At 49.8% G+C, this 14146-nt stretch overlaps 1 protein-coding gene across 9 annotated transcripts in view; it reads right to left on the reverse strand.

Moving 5' to 3' along the window:
• The window catches only part of TRAPPC9 (trafficking protein particle complex subunit 9), a 729895-nt gene that overhangs the window by 163309 nt on the left and 552440 nt on the right, over positions 1–14146 (reverse strand). For 8 of the 9 annotated variants that reach the window (XM_063643571.1, XM_055287357.2, XM_063643573.1 and 5 more), the window contains one exon: positions 13294–13447. In XM_063643571.1, coding sequence (XP_063499641.1) covers positions 13294–13447 — 154 coding nt within the window. The remainder of the gene's footprint in view (positions 1–13293; positions 13448–14146) is intronic. The other variant, XM_055287356.2, reaches the window with a different exon arrangement.

The following is a 14146-nucleotide window of genomic DNA, read 5'->3' on the forward strand; positions in this document are numbered from 1 at the left end:
TTTTTCCAGCCCAGAGGGAAGCCCAGCACGGAGCTCTCCATGGTGCTGAAGGAGCTGCCTCCCCTCAAGGCTCTTCCTAGTCACTTGAGGATGAAGTTTCCAAATCGTCAACAGGTTTTTACCCCCACCATTCTGCCCCTGCCTCTCAGGAGACAGAGATGAAGACATTGGCAGCAGAACTGTGAAATCACTGCTGGGGCCAATCCAGGCTTCACAGAAGTCCCCTAACCCATGCCCACTGTTTAATGACTGACATCCCTGTGTGCCTGAGCCCTAAGAAGACCCACATCCCAGCCCAGCTCATGTTCTCAAATCTGGAGCTTCCCACAGGCAGTTTCTAACACCCTTGCAAGAAAATACAAATTCCTCTCACAGTGTCCTCCAAGCTTGCCACTTTCTGCCTCAGAGACACGGCTGAGTTACTTGGAGTCCATTACAGTTTGCTCACATGCCCTGCTAGTCAAACACCTGTGCAGGCAGTGAGCCATGAGGTCCAGGGGCCGGGGCTAGCCCTGCTCAGTTTAACCTTCCTCTGCCATCCCTGCTCAAACCAGCAAGATGAATGAGGAGGCAGCCCCACCTTCCCAACTGCTTAGCTTCTTGGCCTTCCCATGGGAAAATATTATTTCAAAGAACAGAAAACATGCAATCCAATCCACTAAAGAAAGAATTCAGAGGACTGCTTGTGGTTCCAAGCCCTGGGAGAGGAAGGGACAGTGCCCCGGTCACCGCCACACGGTAGAGGCTCCATAAATGCCTGCTGCTTTTCACTGAGCACCTGTGATGTGTCAGTTACCTACAGATCATCCCACTTAGTCCTCACCACAACTTCAGGTTTAGGAAGCCTCCTTGAGGATGTTAGGTAATGCTCCCAAAGCCACACAGCCAGAAAGGGGTAGATTCAAACTCACCCCAGTGGGGATTCAAATTTGGGGTCTGCTGCTCCAATAGCAGCGCCCCCTTCCCTGTCCAGACTCCTCCCATGAATCTGTGTTTCCAGCATAACCAGCCTGAAGTCCACAGCATGCCAGAGTGACGGGGTCAGGAGCTCACCTTCAAAGTAGCACTAAAGACACAGAGACTTTTGGGTGCTGTGGAACGTTAGAGGCACTTGTGTCACCCCTTGGACTCGGAAAGCCTTTTTCTCCTGTGAGGTCACACATGAAGTTTTCTGGGGGACGACATAAGGCAGTGGGAACACAGATGTGCTCTGCATTATTGGCTTAGGCCAATAACGGTGTCAGCTCATCCCCTGCCAGTGAGATGGTGATGTGTAACTCCAGGAGTAAGTGGCGTACACAAGTGGCATTCCTCCTAGAAGAAGGGCAAGGGGCGGCTACTTGTCCAGGAAGAGCAGCCCCAAATATGGCAGGCAGGGAGCCCCAGCACAGTACTTGGCAGGCTGCCCCTTGGCTCTGGGCCCCATGCCTCACTTCCATGGTAGCGCCAGCCACCCTGGGCTCCAGGTACTTGTGGCCGTGACTGATTTCCCAAACTAGACCCTGGTAAGCATCCTGAGGACAAGGGGCAGGTTTACTGTCTCCGAGTCCCTAATTCATTTCCACAGAGTTGGTCAGAAGTACAAGTCAACTGAATGAATGATTTTTTTTCCAGGGATGATGCAGAAGGAATCTGATGGTAGCTTTCAGTTACCACCTATGCAAGGCCACAGTTTATCAATGAATGTCTACCCACACAAGCTTGTGTCCAGGAAGATTTACTGACCACCTACTCTCTACCTGGCACTGGAGGAAGCCACGCTTCCTCAGGGCAGTGGTCTTATGTGTGTGTTCAGCCCACAAAGATTACACAGCACACTCAACTCAGAGCCACATTCGAGCTTCATGACTGCCACATGCAAGATGCAGAGGATGTGGCTCTTCTGTGAAGGGGAAACTGAGATTTACAAAAGTTGCATATGTCATACCCTGCTCTCTCTGACAGTATGAGATCTCAATCCCTTCCATGAGTTTAAAAATCTGGCTTGAATAGAAAAAAATACACACTAAAAAAACAGAAACAGGCTGGGCACAGTGGCTCACGCCTGTAATCCCAGCACTTTGGGAGGCTGAGGTGGGCGGGTCACCTGAGGTCAGGAGTTCAAGATCAGCCTGGCCAACATGGTGAAACCCCGTCTCCACTAAAAACACAAAAATTAGCCAGGCATGGTGGTGGGTGCCTATCATCCCAGCTACTTGGGAGGCTGGGGCAGAAGAATTGCTTGAACCCAGGAAGCAGAGGCTGCAGTGAGCCGAGATCACGCCATTGCACTCCAGCCTGGGCAACAAGAACAAAACTCCGTCTCAAAAAAAAAATTAAAAAAAAAAAAAAACAGAAACAAATGAAAAAGGATATTTAGTTGACCCTTGAACAGCATGGGGTCAGGGGTGCCTACCGCCTACACAGTTGAAAATCCACATGCAATTTTTGACTCCACCAAAACTTAACTACTAATAGCCTACTGTTGACCCGAAGTCTTACAGATAACATAAACAGTAAATTAACACGTATTTTGCATTTTATATGTATTACATACTATATTATTACAGTAAAGCAAGCTACAGAAAAGAAAATATTAAGAAAATCATGAGGAAGAGAGGATACACTTCCTATTCATGAAGTGAAAGTGGACCATCCTTCATCCTTATCTTCACGTTGCGTAGGCGGAAGAGGAGAAAGAGGAGGCACTGGTCTTGCTGTGTCAGGGGTGGCAGAGGTGAAAGAAAATCTACATTTAAGTGGACCCACGTAGTTCACACCTGTGTTGTTCAAGGGTCAACTGTGCCCTGAGCTATACTGGATACTCCCCATAATTACCCCCGAGAGAGGCTCCATCCTATCTTCCTTCTCTGCAAACTGCAGGGTTCAGAGCAGGGTCACTGCTCTGGTTTTCCACTGTAACCCTTTAGAGCAGAAATGAGTTTCACAAGTCAGGTAACCTACACACCAGCAAGAATCCTGTCCCTAGTTGGCCCTCTTCATTCCAACTCGACACCCTTTAAAGGCCTCACCAAGGGCTGAGGGCAGGAGGCTGGGAGAGAACGCAGAGACAGACCTGTACTGCCCTATATATATATTTGGAGACTCTTGTGCCTAATTTCCAAAGGCAGGGAGCACAACCCCACAGAACCAAATGTGTTCTAGACGTACAAGGCCAGGCCAGGAGCAGGTGGAAAGGAAGACTTCATTCCACCATTTGACCAGAGCTGTCCTTCCTCCTCACGGTGAAGGTGATCCCGTCGCTCGCTGGGTCAAAACCCTTCAGGGCGACCCACTGCTTTTAGGACAAAGTCCCAACACCCCAGCACAATCCACAAGTTCCCTCACAGCTTGCTTTTCCTGTTGCCCTTTCCCCTTGTAGACCCTGAGCGCGTGTGCGTGTGCGCCTGTGTGCGCCTGGGTCCTGGCTTCCTGAGATGGCGCTGTTTGCTGTCTTTGCTCTGCTTCCCCTCTGCCTGGAGCACCCTTAGCCTTGTCATTCTGGTGAACACCCCCATCTTCTAGAGCTCAAACATTGCCTTATCTGGGATTTCCCTACCCTGGAAACCAACCCTTTTGTCCTCCCGGGCTGCCACCACTGCAGCCTGCAGAGCATGCATCCTGTCCTTGCTGTGTTAGGTGCTGGGGATTCAGAGACCAAGGTGGGGGCCTCCCTATGTTAAAGAAGCCCAGCCTCCTGGGCAAGGATTCTATCCTACTTATTATCAGTAGTCATTCTTCCTTATTTATCACATTTAATTATTTAATCAATATTTGTACAGAGCCTTTTTGTTTACAAATGTTTTCATGCGTGCCATCTCAGTTAATCTTCATGTCTTGGGAACTATGAGTGTTCACTTCCAAATCTTTGAAAAACACAGCCAGATGCAAAGCAAATGCACAAGGTTAATAAAACACCTTCCCTGTCATTTTCTGTGAGGCCATTAGCAGTAAAATATTTGGTAATGTACCGCAGTCAAAGACCATTTGAAACCATGGGGCAGCTTTGAGATCCTGTCTATATTTATGTGACTGAAGTCTACCATGACCCAGTTTGGCATTTTAGGAAAAAATGATTGCTTGGTTCACTCTGCCCCTGGGGAACGTGAAGCCAGATGGGAATCTGTGAGGTTCTCTTTGGAACCTGTAGACCTGAGGTGTGTGAGCCTCATCTCTCTAAATAAATAAATAAATAATAAAATAAAAGTAACTGCTATGCTCAGAACATCTGGTTAGTATCCAAAGTCTACAGAGCAAAAGCTTGAACTCCATCATGGAGAATTTGACGTGAAGGTTTTCACACTGGATTTGGGTTGAGCATCATGAAGTGGGTGCTCTGGGGTGGGGGTGCCTTCAGTTGGGTCATCTCTCCCTGCTGGAAAATAGGCTGTTTGCATCCCATGCACAAGCTCTGGAGTGAATGACTACAGGTGCAGGGGCTCAGCCTAGCCCCACTTCAGATCAAATAAATTAGCAAATTGTCATAAATAGAAATTACACTAATGGAAAGACTGCTTTAAATGATTAATGAGCCTCTTTGCCATGACTTTGTTTTCTAATTTGCATCATGAACTTTCAGAATGCTGATGCTCTTGCCTCTCTCATTTCAGTAAGTGCCCCAGCATCTCAGCTGAGCTCCCTGGTGTCAGAGACCCAACTGGACAGAAGATGTCATGCAATGGGATGTGCTGCCAAGGGGAGAGGTCTGCAACTGGCTCACTGCTGCAAATCTTGATTGGGTGAGAACATTCCAGAGTCCCACAATGGAGAGCGGGTGAAATGGACAGAGCTCTGCATGGGGCGATGGGTACCAATCAGTGGTGAGACCTAGGAATGTTGCCATCTCCATAGGCTTCCTCTGATAAGTGGGGATAATGTGAGGCCATGGCAGAAGCCAGAGGCTCTTATGCTTCTTCCTAGATGGAGCTGAGCACACAGCACTGAGGGCAGCAGCTGCCCGTGCCCCCGGCTCTGCCACAGACCAGCTGGGTGACCTACAGCAAGCGAGGTGACCTCGCTGGGCCTCCCCGTTTTCTCATCTGTGCAACATGGATAAAACTACTTCAGAGAGTTGTTGTGAAAGTTAAGGGAATAAATCTATATAAATTGCCCGGAACGGTACCTGGCATCTAGTAAGTGCCATCTGGGTTTTAGCTGTTACTTAAGCTCTGTAATTTTATGATTCTATTACATAAGCTACGCATGCTCACAATAATCATCACGCTAAAAATACACAGTGTGTGTATGTCCAACATGTACCTGACCGCACAAACACAACGCACGTCGGTCCGTGTGCATGTTCACACACACATGCATGCACACACATGAAGATGGGAAACGCTGCTGTGAATGCTGGGGAAAGGCCCTTCCCCACTCTCATGATCCAGATCTGAAGTCTGTGCTGCCTACGTGTCAAACCCCAACCACTTTCAAAGTCATTTCAAGGTGTGCATGGCCACCAGATTTGGATTTGGGGGAGGCAGCAATCAAATCTGTGCCTCTCCCACCTTATCCCCCAGCCCGTCGAAGGCCAAACAGCCAGGGCGATGTGACAGCCTCGTTGGCTGGCAAGGCAGGACGTCTCTCTGTGGCTGACAGGGCTTCCCTGCTACGGGAGATTAAAGGCCTCAGAACCACGTTATTACAAACAGCTATAAAAGCCAAATTCCCTCAAGGCAGATACAAAATGCAACCCTGCATTTTACTTAAAATGATCAAGGAATCAGCTGTACTGATGGCAGGAGCCGTTTATAGTAAAATTCATTTAGAGAAAACTATTTCTCCAAACATAACGATTAGAAAAACACAGTGTGCTATGTTTTAAAATAATCTTGTTTAAAGATATTTAATTTTTTTCAGGAGATAAGACAGAACTCCATTAGGAAACATGTCTGAGAATAGGCCAGAAGCCACTTTGAGAGGCCAAAGGGTGGGCCCGCACAGCCCAGGTCAAGTGCCCGAGTCCCGCCTCTGTCCTGAAAGGGAGGAGAGGTCAGCTGAAGGCAACTCCTCCTTACTGGAAAGAAGGCAGTCTTGAAAATGGAGAACAAAGCCCAGTGTGACTGTATTCCAGGTGGGATCACCCAAACGGGGCCACTGTGCCTAAAAGCCTTACGCTGTCCTGCTGGTGAAGCCCAAATAAAACTGGCAAATACCACCGCCACTGTGGAGCCTTTTCACTTTGCAGAGGGTGACTGTTGTCTGCAAGACCCAACACCCCTCAGCAATGCACAGCCTGAGACCCAAGCTGTGCCTGGGCTCCCTGTGCCCGGGAAGGCAGCTGTTTGAGGACACAAGGCCCCCTGTACCAAGGTCATGGTTACACCGTCCACATCCCTCCACTCTCCTAGTCATGTCTGTTCATTTGGCCTCTGCATTTCACAGATATTCCACTCCTACCCCTACTCTGGGTATCTAAAACCATTTGCCTTGGGCTTCTCCAGCCTCTGCCTCACTCTCAAAGCAGCCAAATTGGTTAAAAATGCTCCTCCAGACAGAATGGAGGAGGTGGATGCTTATCAGCCTGGTGGGAAGAGATTCCTCAGATGGCCTAGGTCATTCGCCTTCATGGGGATCAGCCAAACTGTGCACCCAATTCTTCCTACTCCAGCTCACACAGCTGGATTCTGATACCTCAGCAAGCCTTGCACCAATCCCTGAAATGCTCTCCAAGGGGTGATTTGCAACAAAAACAAGGAAAATGAAAGGGTGAGTTGACCCTAGGCTTGCCCAAAGCGTGTCCCTCCCCTGCTTCCACTGCAGACGGTCTGTGCAGGGCTGCCTCTGGAAAAGGGGCCAGGCTGCGATGTAGACTCGTCCCGTGAGTTGCAGCTCCTTTCACACATTCATCACGGCACTCGGCATCGTGCAGCTGAGCTGGTAGCCGTCCTGTTTGCTGTGTCATTGAAATGGAAACTATTCATTCAACAAATCATTTTAGGCTGGGCATGGTGGCTCACACCTATAATCCCAGCACTTTGGGAGGCCGAAGTGGGCAGATTACCCAAGGTCAGGAGTTCGAGACCAGCCTGGCCAAAGTGGTGAAACCCCATCTCTACTAAAAAATACAAAAATTAGCCAGGCGTGGTGGCAGGTGCCTGTAGTCCCAGCTACCCAGGAGGCAGAGGTTGCAGTGAACCTCTGCAACCATTGCACTCCAGCCTGGGTGACAAGAGTGAAACTCTGTCTCAAAAAACAAAACAAAACAAAAAACAGTTTTCATACCTATGTGCTAGCGATTGTACTCAGTACTTGGGCAAGCAAAAGAGAACACATACTATCAAAGCAGGGTCCACATCTGATTTTGAGCATCTGGTGTGCCCTGGTGTTCAGTCCAACCTCTGGTACATGGTAGCTCCTCAATAAACAGCTGTTGGACGAACAGGATTCCACCCAACCTCAAGACGGCACAATCTGGCAAGGGAGAAAATCTGCAGAAAAAAACTAATTTTCTGTACTACTTAAAGACTGTAACTAACAAGAATGAAGTACTGGGTGTCACAGGAGCCCAAGGGAAGGGGCTGTTGCAGCCAGGGCGAGACGGGAGGGAGGCTGATGGCAGAGAAGGCTCTGAGGAGCAGGCAGTGAGGTCCATTCTGAAGGATGAGTAAGGAGGGCCTCACCTGAGGTCAGGTAGCAGCGCAGCATGAGGTCTTCCAGCAGGAAACGGGCAAGGGGGATTCACATTTGCTGATGCCTTCCAGGGCCAGGAGCTATGTCTGCACCTTGCAGATGTGACCTCAGTTGAAGCAGTCAACAGGAAAATAACAAGTTTTGGGATCCTGACTATCCTTCTAGTTGCACAATCTCTGGTGAGTTATTGAACTTCTAAAGTTTACTTATGTTTTGAAAGGGGTAGGTACTACCCGCTTTGCAGGTTTGGGGTAAGGAAAATGCTTCTGCTCAACCATAGGTGATCAAAAAGGCCGATGATTCTTAGAACTCATCCTGACAGCAACGGTCTCAGCAGGTTTCGTCACACTAGCTGCACACATTAGTACATGGCCCTCAGGTCACACAGTCTCCCTTTCTGGATGCTGGGGGTGGCAGGGCCAGCCTCTGACCCCAGGCTCCAGTCCTCAACAATGTGGCATCATTAGTCCTATCCCAAAGTCAAATACAGACGATTTCCAGATCATGTGGTAAAGGCTATTATCTGCTATTAACAGAGTTCACAGAGTTGGCTATGCTAAGGTTCCCCAAGTTCAGTAAAATTGTCCAGTATTGGTAGCTGGAGGGTAAGAAGAAACTTAAAAGAAGAGGGTACCAAAGAACTGAAAGGAAGGGTAGGTTTTATCCAAAAAGCATTGCTGTATAGCAAATAAGCCCAGCTCTCTGGGCCAGATGCTGCATGTACCAGGAAGAGATGCCCCGCTCTCGAGGGAAACCGCACAGACATTACAAACAAGCATGCCCTTATCAAGCAGGAGAGGTCTGGGTCAGGGGGCTGGGGGGGAAGGATCCTCTTTAAAATCAGCAGGCTGATGTGGGCAAGAAAGCCTAGGAAATGTGGAAGAAAGGGCTTAAGAGATTTGTGAGCATGAGGAGTCCTTTGTGAAAACTTTGATCCTGGGATAGAATAAGGATAAATGCATGAAGACAGCAGAAGCCCTCCAACCTGGCGTGTGCGTGACAGGGAGGGACACAGGGAGAGTGCTTCCCCTGAGTGTGCCACAGGAGCAGGGACTCGCCCTGTGCAGCTCTGGGGAAGCAGAAGCCCTCCCTGTCCCCACTTCGTGATGAGAACAGAGAAGCAGAGAGAGAAGGTGGCCATGACCAAGGTCACCCGGGGCAGGGACTGGTGGGAGAATGGCGGGAAACCGCCTGTGTCTGACCAGGTTTCCCAGCCTCTCGGGAAATGCGGCCCCAGGCTTGGTGGCAGGTAGTGATGAAAGCTCGCTGTACAGTAGCTAACACATAGCAGCCACACAAGAAGTGGTTTTCATAGTCATAATAATAAGAAGAATGATAAATAGGGTTTAAGAAAAGAGATTTCCTAAAAAAAAAAAAAGGGGGTACCAAGCTGGGTGTGGTGGCTCACGCCTGTAATACCAACACTTTGGGAGGGCGAGGCGGGCGGATCACGAGGTCAGGAGATTCAGACCATTATGGCCAACACGGTGAAACTCTGTCTCTACTAAAATACAAAAAAATTAGCCGGGCGTGGTGGTACACATCTGTAGTCCCAGCTACTCAGGGGGCTGAGGCAGGGGAATCTCTGGAACCTGGGAGGCGGAGATTGCAGTGAGCCAAGATTGTGGCCACTGTACTCCAGCCTGGTGACAAAGCAAGACCCTGCCTCAAAAAACAAAAAACAAAGAAAAGAAAAAAGGGGTACCTAACCCATTAGCTCATCCAGTCAGGCCCAGCACCAGAATGTGACCCCCGCCCTGGAAGTAGGATGGCTGACCGCTCTGGGCCACCTCCCCCACAATAGGTCACACTGTCCACAGCAGGGACAGGCCCTGTGCCCGGCCAGTGCCTTGGGACATGATCCTAGGTATCTTCATCGTAATTTCTCTGGCCCTGGGCTCCTTGTGATAAACGTGCCCCATCTCAGAATGGGAGAAGGGGCTGGTCAGCAGGGCTGGGGGCTACTCGGAGGCCACCCACAGACCTCCAGCACTCTAGGAGGAGTGCCCGGGGGTGCCCAATCACACATGGGGGCTGAGAGAGGGGACAAGAACAAGGAGGCTACTGAGTTTAACCCTCTGTTTCGACAGAAATTAAGTAGGGAAGGGCATAGGGGAGGGGCAGGAGGGAGAGATGGGGGAAGAGAGGATTGGGAAGGAGAGAGGAAGGGACAAGCGCACAGAGGCCACCCCCAAGTCTGAACCCTGCAGGTTCTTGGTGATGAGTGGCCGCCTCTGCACTTTCTTCCCGTGCCGCTCCCTTTGTTCAGGCCATCATGGTCCCTCGGCGCCTTTTTCCTGGATACTCCCTTCGCTCAGGCCCTCACGATCCCTGACTTAGAGCTGCTCATGCAGTGGCTCCTCAACCCACCAGCATCCCCAGGGGCGCTTGCGTCTTTGCAACCCATTTGTCACACTGTGGCCAGGGTAGCTTTCAAAGACATCAATGTGGCCATGCTCATACCCTGCCTTCTGGGTCCCCTGCTGAGGACAGCACAGCACATGCTGAGCCCTGGGCCCGATTCATCTCTCTACGTGACCGGGAATGGACTGAGATCTGCAGCTACTCCTGCCAGCCGTGACCTGAGGGAAGCTCCCATCAGCCCCACAACGCTGCGCTGCAAGTGCCCATCTCTGTATCTGTCCCCTCCCCTTCGATGGGGGCATCTCCAGGGCTCACCTACTAAGAACAAGCAAATCTGTATCTTATCTGTCATTAACAGGTGAAGAGTGGGGCGAGAGCTCCCGGCATCCCCAGGCTGCCCATCGTGTCATCGTAGATGCTTCGTAGACAGGTGTGCATCTACCCAGTGCAAGATCCCCAATTTCCTTTAAAACGCATCTATCCAGACCCATGCGCTACAGGTGGGCAATTGCTACAACTATGGACGGGTGTCAAATTAAGCTCAAATGTTTGTACAAAGTCTAAATGTTTAGAAAATATTATTAAAATGCATAATGAAATTATTAGCCAGTTCAATCTTTGGTCTTTCCATCTGCTTGAATTCAGGTTTACAATAGCAAAATTCTGCTATTCCTCTGATGCCAGATGTCATTAACAGATGAGAGTGGGGGGAAGGGAGAGGAGAGGGGGAGAGAGAAAGGGGGGAGGAAGGGAGGGACGATGTTCTTAATGTTAACTCTCCTTCGATAAATTTGCCTATAGGGACAATCAAGCTCTCATAAACTTCCGATCAGTAAATGTATGGGGCAGATGTGCTTGGCACATGGTAGGCAATCAATAAATATGTGTTGCAAGAATTATTAAAGCAAATATACAGAAAATAGAGAAGTCAAATGCAAAGACATCTTCTGTACTTTTTTGATACTGGTTTTCAAAGGGCACAAGAGTTCTGTGGGCCACTATCATCCCATTAGAAGGCAGCATGTGCTGGGCGGGGACTGCATGCTGGCAGACAAGCTACGGGGTGCAGGAACTGGCCATGCCACTTTTTCTCTGTGAAGTGGAGTCGCAGTTTTCATCTGCAAGCTAGGAAGACAGGATAATGAAACCGCCCCAGGAGTCAGGTTGCCGACGAGGGTGACATGGCCCAGGGCAGCGCCAGCCCAGGGTGGTGTCTGGGAGGCAGCAGCTCTGACACTAGCAGGGTGCCCCTGTGTGCCCAGCACAATGAGGCCCTGGGAGGGGAGGGGAGGGCTCAATCTCTGTGAAGCGTGGGGACACAGAGGTCAAAATCCCAACCATCCTAGGGCTCTGGCTTTTATCTGAGCCCAGAGAGAGATCATTCAGGAGAATGAATAACCTCCTGCCAGGCCCACCATGCACCTGCCCCTTCCTCCACTGGTGCTGCTGGCACTGAGCTGGGGCTGCATCAGACCCATCCAGGACCGCCTTGCTCTGCATGGGGCTCCTGGCCAGAGGCTGAATCTCTGAGACCCCGAGTGAGAGACGCCTCCTGCCTCACATACAGCCTCTCCAACCCTCAGCCTATCAGAAAGACCCAACAGAAAGACAGAAAGATTATCAGAAACATGGGCCTATCAGAAAGACCCAAGACCCAGCATAGACGCCGGGAGGTGAGTGCAAGGGGTCTCTCCTTTCCCCAGCCTGACAGCGTGGGAGTTGCCTGCGGAGCCTTCTCCTTTGAAGTCTGAGACTTGGGGGGTGAGCACTTTGCCAGCAAACTTACCTGGGTTGGTCCCTGGCCCTACCCCTTAAGGCTAAGACTCAATTTCCTCCATGGGAGCTGCAGTGCTGGTCAGGGAGATGTGGGGGAAATAAATGGGGTGACGGATGCGCGCCCGACACAGTAAGAACCAGTCTGACTCGCTTCCTTGCTATGGCATTTTGCTCATTGGGAACTGGCTGAACCCTGACTTTGTGCTGACCTCTGTGAGGAATACAAGGGAAAGACAACTCCCATTATCCCCACCTTTTTATTTCTCTCTGTACCAGAGATAAACGCCTGTAACTCCACAACAGACTGTTCCTGTTCACTCCGTGAGTCCCCAAGCACTCTATTTTTCGTGTCTGGTTCACAAAACCTTCTATCTACATGTAAAGTGCTTATTTTGTCACAAACTCCTTGGAGACAGTGGGTCTGCCAGGCCCAAAGTCTCTTTAGCTTGAACAAAGGAATTGGCCTCAGGTTCTGGAAACTATGCTGTGTAGACCGAGGACACTTTTGGAGTCCAGGAGGCCATCTGGAAGGATCCCAGACCACACAACGGACCAATGTGTATATCCCCATATCTGCAGAATGTGTGCATGACCGAGATCATTAACAGACGTTCCCATCAGAGCTGCCCCTTCCCCGGAGAGGGGCTCTCATGCCTCAGTATTTTGGGGCTGTTTCCTACCTTTGTCCCTTTAATCAACTTCTATCCACTTCTAGTAGCCACTCAAATGTCACCCCCTCTATGAAGCCTTCCTTGAATGCCCCCACCCAGTGGCTTCTGAACCTACAGCACTCAGCAGGGTGCTCTGCCCTCACTCCCCAACAGTGTTTAATTCCCAGAGGACACATCCATTTCCTACTAGACAAACAACTGCATGGAGACCTTGTCTTTGCATCTCAGCCTCTTAAATGCCTTGCAAAATGCCTGACTCAAAAGTAGGTGCTCTCCAAAGATTGCTGAACAAACAAATGAGGGAACCTGGACTTCTCCAGAGTGCTCAGTCAGTCAGTGGAGTGTCTGAGAGGAGTCAGACATTGATCCAAAGTTCAGACCAGACTCAGTGACTGTGTGAAACATTTGTGTGATAGCACAATCCTTCTGAAAACTCTCTCCATCTTTTCAAAATGGCATCTTCATGCCTCGGTAAGCTGTACAATCCGATTTCGGTTTCTCAGACAATTGCACTCGTGTTTTCAGCTGTCAGTCTGTGAACCCCCCGAGCCCGGTACTGATAGGTGGCCATTAGAACCTGTCACTAACATGAATATCAACACTGGCAAGAAGCATGTGATCCAAAGACGAGAGCACCACTGGCTCCAAGAAGACCTTTCCTCGCTCCCAATCAATACTGCTCTGAGTGGGGCCTTTGAAGTGTTAAGAGGTTAAGGAAATGCCAAGCCTTTGGTCCACGTCTCCTTGCCACAGCATTTCTGAGCTACCTGTGGTGAAAATTCAATAGCTAAGACCCTCACGGGTCTTTCTTAGAGGTTGGAACCTTGGGCAAAGTTGCCCCCAGGCCCAGGTGGCCCCCGGAAAAGGATATGATTCTCCAGCAGATGCCCAGCTTGCTGTGTATCTCCAGGCCTCGGGCTTCCCGCCGCTCTTCCTCCAGCTGCTTGGGGTTTGCAAATTGCCCCTTCTCCCCAGGGGACTCCGGGAAACTCTCAAAGTTGAACTTGTCCACTTGAATAGCCATTCTACGAGAAAGGGGAAAACACAGCAGAGAATTCATCAGTAGGGCAATTTTTGCTGGCTGTTGGAGAATCAGCACATGCCAGCGTGAGACACTATAATGAATCATTATCGTTAGCAATTCATAACAGATTCATTCCAAGAAAATGAAATAATAGACTCCCAAGGTGGCCCTGACTTCAGAGCTGGTTCAACACACAATTTGGAGCTGAAGACACAGTCACTGCTTCAAACCTCTGGGAAGACCTGTGTTACCCCAGATAAAAATTTCAATTCCATAACACAGCAAGGCAGGAAAGAACCAGCGTGCCATAGATAGTGAGCTGGATGGCGACTTAAACTCCTGTGCAGTCATGGAGAACGCTGACAATTATTTAACCCTGGGGACCCATCAGCCCACTGGGAACTGCCTGTTTATCCTCTGAGCACTCTCTGCCTCCTCTCCCTACCCTTTCCTTCTCAGGCCAGGTGGGTGTGCCCCTCCCACAGCCCCCCTCATTTGGAACAGCTGTATTTACCCAATGTCTGTACCCCTATTGTATCTAGGAAATAACTAGCTTGCTTTTGATTTTACAGGTTCATAGGTGAAAGGGACTTGCCTTGTCTCAGATGAGACTTTGGACTGTGAACTTTTGAGTTAATGCTGAAATTAGTTAAGACTTTGGGAGACTGTTGGGAAGGCATGATTGGTTTTGAAATGTGAA

The sequence above is a fragment of the Symphalangus syndactylus genome, chromosome 7 (genome assembly GCF_028878055.3).
Source record: "Symphalangus syndactylus isolate Jambi chromosome 7, NHGRI_mSymSyn1-v2.1_pri, whole genome shotgun sequence".
In the NCBI taxonomy this organism is placed as follows: Eukaryota; Metazoa; Chordata; class Mammalia; order Primates; family Hylobatidae; genus Symphalangus; species Symphalangus syndactylus.